Here is an 8,476-nt window from a genome sequence, read left to right on the forward strand (position 1 = left end):
ATTCATGGCCATGGATACAAGATATGCCATGACTGGGTATGTATCCCACAAGTTGTGCGTATTGACACAATACACCTCCCTATTAGGTCATATCATGTCATATCAATGGATATGGTCCAATATGCATCGATATGGAAGTCTATTAGTGTATAGTTGATGAAACTATATATATTGATTACTTTGGAATCGTTTTTGAATTTTAATAAAATTGAACATTATAATTATAAAAATGAAATAAATGATTTAAGTTCTATTTTTCTCAAAAAATTCAATAAAAACTAAAAATTATAAAAATAATTTATTTTATCCACCTTAAATGATTTACATGTTTTGTTTACATAAAAATTATAAGTTAGAAATAAAAGCATATTTATTATTTGAAAAAATAAAGTTATTATTTATATATAAATACTAAATAAATAATTTTTCCCAACAAAATTTATAATTATAAAAAATGGAATGAATAATTTAAGGTTTAATTTCCCCTAAAATTAATAAAAATTGAGAATTATAAAAGCAACTCATTTATATATCTTAAATGATTTATATGGTTTATTTTACAATTATATGTAAAATAAAACAATTACATGTTAAAAATGAAAACATATTTATTCTTTGAAAAAACAGCCTCCATACTTAACCTCATAACTGATCGAATATCACATTTATTCCCTATCGACTCATTTAGATATCCCAATTATTCCCTATCCATCCGACCCTAAAACTAATCGAATATCTCATTTGTTCCCCATCCTATCCCCCCAAAACAACCTCCATACTTAACCCAACTTGCCAGAACAATCTCCATACCCAACCCATTTGGATAAAGAAATTTGTTACCCATGGGGACCAGAGAATTGCCATTAGGAATGGCAATGGGGTGGGGACTATACTCCCAATCCTAGCCCTGACATTCAAACAAATCCCTGTCCCCAACCTCGACACCTACTAGGGAAAAAAATTGATCCTCCATTCTTAATTTCCGAAGAGACTATTGCGGACAAAATACCCAAAGTTTTATATTAAAAGTTTTTTTAGAAATAGATTTACTTAGAATATGAGAATTTTTTTATAAATATGAGAATTTTTTTATAAATATGAAAATATTTTAAATATATTTTGATATATACAATATAAGAAATATAAATAATATTGTCTATGTATATATTTAATATGTATAATCCAGGTTGGGGTGGGGTGAGGAATTCATTTCCCATCCCTGTCTTTGTTTGGATATCAATCTCTGTTCTTGCCCCATTCCCACCACCAAGGCAATCTCCAGCCCTAACCCCATCAAGTGAGGCAAATTGGGTATTCGACAAGATGGGGAAGATTGTCATCCTAAATTGACATCGATGTAATCAACAAACCGTCACTTTCATCACAAGATAGTCTAGATCAGATAGGTACACATAGTGAGCACATTGAGTAAGCAATTAGAAAATTTTTTGACATGTATTTTTTAAAATACCCCTAATGGCCTAAGCTACCCTTGAAAAAGGTTAAAAATAATTTTTGATACGGTTGTCTAAATATTTATTAGGGTAAATTTCTTAAACTACCCTTGTGGTTTAATGAATTGACTAACTATACCCTTACTGTTTAAGTATTGTCTTGCACCACTCCTACTGTTTCTGACAATTGACTACCCTTACTGTTAGCATCCATTAATATTTTGTCAAAACCTATACACATGTGACACCATGTGATGCATAATTTTTATAATTTTTTTAAAACCCAATTTTACCCTTAGTCCCTCTCCCTCTCCCTTTCTTCACTGTTGTCACCGACAACAACCCAGGGGTGAAGATGATCTGTAACTCTCAAGAAATTAGTATAAATAGAAACAGGTCCTCTAGAACCCTAAATGAGCCATGAGCGCAAATAATAACTAAACCGATTATGAGAGTGAGCCAAAAACTGAAAATGGAAATTTTTAATTCAATAAAGATGTCTTGTTTGATATCCATTTCAATTGTCTTCTTCAAGTCGTCGCTGGTTTGGAAACATTTACCTAAAAAGTCAACAGCTCTGAAACCGTAAGAAACAGAAAAACCAAAGTGGATAGAGAGAACCAATGACCCATTTACTTTCTCTAGAGTCAACGGTCTAGAGAACCAGGCATGGCGGCCATGCAAAACTCCTAACCCGGCACCTAGTAGGCTCAATTGCATGAGGTACCTCCAGAGCTTCATATCAGTTACAAATCCTAAATCAAAGCGGTTTTCTAGGCTATTCCCATCTAGGTTCTCTGAATCTTCGTGCACGGGATTCCACAATAAAAGAGATAGTCGAGAAACTATTTGATATTGCTAAAACTGATGAGGCTGCTGCATCTACTACTCGTGTAATGGATAAACAAAGGAGACTAGCCTATCCATAAATTGAGTTGTTTAACAAAGTTTCGGAGAAACAACTTGAGTCATCTATAATAAAGTTGAGGGTATCTAAAGAAAAAATGCAGTCCTAGGTAAGGAGAGGGATTGACTCTTAGAGCAAAGGGACTCTGCTCTTTAGGAGTCCATCCTAAACTCATTTTCCACTGGCTCGCCTTTGCTGACTTGCTCTCTTGCCAAATCTCAACTAAATCCTTGATTTTGTTGAAGTTACCAAGAGACTTCGTTGAAACCATTGTAGACTTCAAGGCTCTGGCGTCAGAGTTACTAAGAGATCTCAAGCTATCCAACTTTGCTTTTGTTCTCTGCCGTTGGAACGAGTTGCAGCAACCGGTATCACTCGAAGCCCATTCATTCTCCCATATTGCTTTTCCCAAACGTTGCTAAAAAATTAAAATGGATAAAAATACAAAAACCTCCCCTGAAGATTTTAACAATCATAAAAACCTCCCCTATAGTTTAATTTTAGCAAAAACCTCCCTTCCGTTAATGACCAAGACGGAAAACGTATAGAATTACATTTTTATCCTTAGACATCATGTGAGCTATTTGCAAAACATCATCTTTGCCCTTACTCTAGCAACTTATTACACTCCCTGTACTATTGAGAAAGTACTCGAACCCTAACCCTAACAGTTGCAAGTAGCCACAGTACTCAGAATATTCCGTACATCTTTCGGCGATGAGTCTTCACCGAACGACGATTGTACTTCATCTTGTTGGTTGATTTCTTCACTAGAGTTCGTTTTTTTCACCGGACGACATTTGTATCTTTATCCCTTTCGCTTAGCTTGCAGTGGTTGTAGTGTTCAGAATATTTTTCACCGGGATTTTTCGATGACTATTCTTCATCGGACGACGACCGTGCATCATCCTATTGGTCGATTTCTTCATCGGACGATGACCGTGCTTCATCCTATTGGTCGATCTCTTCATCAGACAATTACTATAAGTTTATTTTTTGAGTTTTCAGTTAACATTGAACACTTCCTAGTTTATTCACTGGAATATTTTGTAGGAATTCGATTTATTTAATCTTGAGCTCGATTTATTTGCTAGGAGTGATAGAAATTGATTTTGTGCTATATTTTCTAGTAAGAGTTTGATTTTGTGCTACGTTTTATAGTAGGAGTTTGATTTTGTGCTTTGTTTCCTTGATTTCTTAAGTTCGTTTTTTGAGATAGGAGTGATAGAAATCGATTTTCTTATTTTCTCGTTTTCTTGTAGGAGCTCAATTTTGTGCTATGTTTCCTTGATTTCTTAAGTTCGATTTTTGAGATAGGAGTGATAGAAATCGATTTCTAGCTTCGTCGTTCCTCTCCAATGGGACCGAAATCCCTCTTTCTTCCTAAGTTCGTCATTCCTCTCCAGTGGGATCGAAATCATTCTTCCTGGGTTTGTTGTTCCTCTCCAGTTTCCTCTCTTCCTGGTTCTTTCCTCCTCAATTCATACTCTTCAGCAGGCAAAGGGTTTGTTCCTCACCCATGCTCCTCTTCAGATTTGGCAAAAGATGAAACTAGTGTAATAAGAGAGGAACCTGGATAATAAGAGAGGGCAAAGGGTTTGTTCTTCACCCATGCTCCTCTTCAGATTAGGCAAAAGATGAAACTAGTGTAATAAGAGAGGAACTTGGATAATAAGAGAGGGCAAAGGGTTTGTTCCTCACCCATGTTCCTCTTCAGATTAGGAAAAAGATGAAACTAGTGTAATAAGAGAGGAACCTGGATAATAAGAGAGGGCAAAGGGTTTGTTCCTCACCCATGCTCCTCTTCAGATTAGGCAAAAGATGAAACTAGTGTAATAAGAGAGGAACCTGGATAATAAGAGAGGGCAAAGGGTATTTTAGTAAAAATAAGTATACAATAACTCGTATAGGGGTAAAATAGGTATTTTAGGTTTAACGTTTTTCGTTTTGGTCATTGACGAAAAAGAGGTTTTTGTCAAGTTTTTTGAAAATAGCGGGAATGATTTTGCTAAAATTAAACTGGAAAGATTTTTATGATTGTCAGAAACTCCCATATTGCTTTTTTATGATTTAAAAAAGCAATATGGGAGAACCCATATTGCTTTTTCCCGGACGCTTAATCCAGAAAGCCGAAGTCAATAAACACTCCGGAGATTATAGAGTAGACGACTGTCGGCGTCCATACAGGTGAACCTAGCGTCGGAGTTAGATAGGGGTGGAAGGTAGTTTTCCGTTTTCCCTTTTCTATCACTGTTGGTGTTGTCACCCGCGTCGCCTGATCTAGAGGATCGGACGGTGGAGGCGTTGAAATCATCATCATCAAGAAAGGAATGAAGGCAACAAGAGCGGCTGATGTCGGAGGCGAGAGGTCCACTGTCAAGAACTGGATATATCCGGAGGTTTGTATTCACCGGCGTTAATGGAATAATGGATTAACGGACGTTAATAATAAGGGGATTTAAAACAATTATCAAAAAACGCAAGAAGTTGCGATTGACGCCCCATATGTACATCTCACCGTGCATTGGGAATATTTTCCGTATACACGGCTGAGATAGTCTGTGAGGCGCCGATGTCAATTCAGTCCCAAGAGGAGAGGTTGACAGACAATAACGGACAAATGTATGACTGTCTATTTCTGTAAGAGTTTCTCCTTTTTGTTTACTTCCACCTGAACAGAGACCTACATGACCAAAAAATCAATATGGGTTTTCTTGCATTAGCAAATTCTATAGTAGTAGTTTTCTTGCATTAGCATGAAAGGGGCCTTCTTACGTACATTTACAAATTCTATATACTTTTGCTTTGATTTTCTTTGATTTCTATCGAACGATTTCGACTTGCAGAAATGTTGGTTCTGTACAATTCATGTTCCATTTTAAGTTCTTGCGCTTCGTGGTGTTTCGGTGTGTGAAACCTTTTCTTATATAAATAATTGATCAATTCAGGGCCATTTTGATAATGGCTGAAGTGGCTGAATTAATTGAATTACTTAATCGTTTGTCTATAATTAAATAAATTAATAATTCACTGAGTGGGTTTGAATGGGGAATGCTATTGGGCTAATGAGTTGATCACTTTCACACTCTACAAGAAAATCAAAACTGAAAACTCCATTCAATTTAGCCACTTCAGCTTTTATCAAACAGTCTATTAGAGAATCAAACTAATGAACCAAACCAGGGATTCAGGGAATCTCTTTCAATTACTGTACACTTTTCAGAGTTTTAAGTTGTATTTCGTCCTCTCTACTATATCTCGAGGAGAGAGAAATAACCAAAAGTGGAAAAGGATAAAAAGAGAAGAAGATCAAATGGCAGTTTGTCATTTGAAACCAAAAGCTTGAGTCTGTAGATCTTCTGAACTAACGAAAGTACCGTGGAGACCATACGGCACCCTTGAAGGAATTTTGACAGAGGCTTCCTGTTTCATGTTGGAAGCATTCACTACCACCAGCTCTGAGGTTTCAGACTTCTCGTCCCGAACGAAAATCATAACATACCCATCGTCTTCATTACTGGCCAAATGGCTTCTTCTACCGGGCACGAAGCACGGCTCTCCGCCGAACCTCTGGTCACCATACATGAACTTCCTTACATGTCCAGTCTCCAAATCAACCTTGGCAAAACCTGAGCATTTCGGCCATGGCTCGGCTATTGCTAGATAGACGTATCGAGTCTTCCGGCCGAGCAGTTGCTTATTGACTTGCCCAGCTTCTAAATTCAACCCCGGCACAATTTCCCGACGACTCGACTCGCCGGTTGTCAGGTTTAGCTGAATTTCCGACAGCACGCTGAGCAGCGCATCATCATGGTCGTTGAAAACAGAGTCTGGAGGAGTCATGCAGGACCCTATAACCTTGATCAGTCTGTCACCATTGCTGGAGTTCTCTTCCCAAGCGTTCCACAAATGGAAGCAGAAACAGTTGGGTACCTCAACCCATTGAATCCTTGACGCATCTGTGTCATATCTCGGTAAAATTCCGAATCGAGAAGTCTTGTTTTGGTCGAAGACTACCGGGGATCCGCCGCGAACCATCTCGGAGAGCTTGAAAACGACCTGATGATCAGGGATGATTACGGAATTCTCCGTTATGGCGAAGTCATGGATCATGGTGGGCTGTTGGAGAGAGATGGCAACGTCAGGTGACTTTCTACCGCGAGCGTCAAATTTGAAGTACTTGAGATAAGGCTTCTTGACCACGTCGTAGCACAGAGCGAAAAGCTCCCCTGTCACTGGGTCCACTTTGGGATGAGCTATCATCTGTGATCTGAGCTGGCTGGAAAAATCATATCGTCCAACTGTTTCGAGATCACCATTTGCTGTGATCTTGACATGGTAAGGGAGGTCATCCTCGGACATGGCGAGGAGGCGGCCGTTGAAATAGACGAGCCCAGCGTTGGCCACTCCACTGCCTTTGCTCGCGTCGACTATGCCAGCGACCGAGCGAGCGTAGAAGAGAAGTAGTCGAGCAATGCCCGAGTGGCCATGTAGTTCTCCGATTGCTTTCGGAAAGTAAGACCTGCCCAAAGCAGCTTCCTGCACAAGTCTGCTAGTGCGGGTGAAGCGGCAACAGTAGCTGGCGTTATCAGCAGAGTCCAGAGAGACGGCGTGGATCATCCCGTCTCCATCAAATAAGTGGTGTCCCCCAGTTGGAGCAAACATTGGGTTTGCTCCATTACGCAGGTAAACCCCACCACGGAGCTCTGCAGGGATTCGACCCACTACCTTAAGCTCATGGTGAACTGGGGACTCCTTCACTGGTGCGAAATTCCCAGCTATCTGAATGGCTGGGTCGGTTGCTCGCGGCAATGGCTGTTTCTTCTCCAATTCATCAACTATGGCGCTCTCCACCTTATCCAACAGATTAGCTGCCAGTTTCTGTAGTGGGTTTTTCTCGGGCTTTGGTGGAGCAGCAGGCTGAGGTTCACGCACTGCAGGCATGATCGTCTTCCTCCAGTAAGGTTCAACGAGAATTTTACAAGTAAAAGAAGGGCTGGATTTTTCTGGGGTTTTAAATTTATATTTCTTGATGGGTGTCTGCAATTTCGATTCAATTTCGTATATGAGACTGCTGGGGTTACGAAAGGAAAGAGCGGAGGCTTGCATGGTTGGAAGTTAAGGAGGAGACGAGGAACAAGCGGAAATGTGAGTTTGAAGTTTGAAGAGAAGAAGGGGACTCAGATATTTATATAAAAGAATGGGAAAAGGGTGGGATCAATAGAGTAAACAAAGGAGCTGAGGCTGACTGGCTGAGGCTGAGCTATTGACCGGATATATATTATTGAGATGGGCTCATGGGCATGCACGTGGGTAGGCCATGTGAGTAAATGGTTTCATGGATTGCCTCCATTACAAGGCAAAATCAAAGGAGAACCTACGACCATATAAGCACCTCGATCCCTTTCTCATGGATTATTTCTGTTGCAGATAGAGCACAGAATGGGCAGAGGCAGCTGGGGACCCAGATGGCTCCTCAAATCTTCTTTTGTGTTTTATGTTTCTTCCAAGCATATATATATCCTTTTGTTTCTCGCCCAGCCCATATGGTTGCTTACACTTACACACCCCCATTTGCATTAGAAAGAGATTCATCTGCTACGTGGCTCTTCTCTGTTCTCATGAGTTTAAAAACAATGCAAACCCTCTCACTGTAGGCTTCCAGCCTTACACTACGTGGCTGTTCTTGGTTCTTGAATCAACGTGCAAAGTTGGAAACCAATTCTCTCTCTCCAACTATACTGCATGCTAGTCTACGCGGCTACAATTGATTGTATATATTTAATGGCGTAGATCCTTTTTATCAAACTGTGTAAAATAAACTGTTGAACCCCTAGTTTACGTGGCTAATTATTGCATGTCACTGGCCACGTGTCTATAATATAATACCCGGTGACATTTTTACGGCAGGAATTACAAAATATTAATATTACTATTTTATATTTTAAATCTACTTTTTAAATAAGTAAAGTGGGAAAATTCCAATATTTTTTTGGCTAAAATAGTTCATATTATAAATTTAATTTTTTAATATTGTCATTTTATTTTTTTAATTTAAAATTAATTTTTAAATTTAATTTTTTAAGTTTAAATTTTTTAATTCACGGGCCAAATT

General features: G+C 39.0%; 1 protein-coding gene across 1 annotated transcript; it reads right to left on the minus strand.

The window, feature by feature from the left end:
• Positions 1 to 5,531: 5,531 nt before the first annotated feature.
• On the minus strand, positions 5,532 to 7,890 carry LOC104602221 (9-cis-epoxycarotenoid dioxygenase NCED6, chloroplastic-like). Its single transcript, XM_010265833.3, has one exon. It carries the CDS (start codon positions 7,468 to 7,470, stop codon positions 5,686 to 5,688), a length of 1,785 nt encoding a protein of 594 aa, XP_010264135.2. The 5' UTR covers positions 7,471 to 7,890; the 3' UTR covers positions 5,532 to 5,685.
• Positions 7,891 to 8,476: the final 586 nt, after the last annotated feature.

This window comes from Nelumbo nucifera, chromosome 3 (genome assembly GCF_055504915.1).
Source record: "Nelumbo nucifera cultivar China Antique chromosome 3, China Antique-T2T, whole genome shotgun sequence".
NCBI classification, from domain to species: domain Eukaryota; kingdom Viridiplantae; phylum Streptophyta; class Magnoliopsida; order Proteales; family Nelumbonaceae; genus Nelumbo; species Nelumbo nucifera.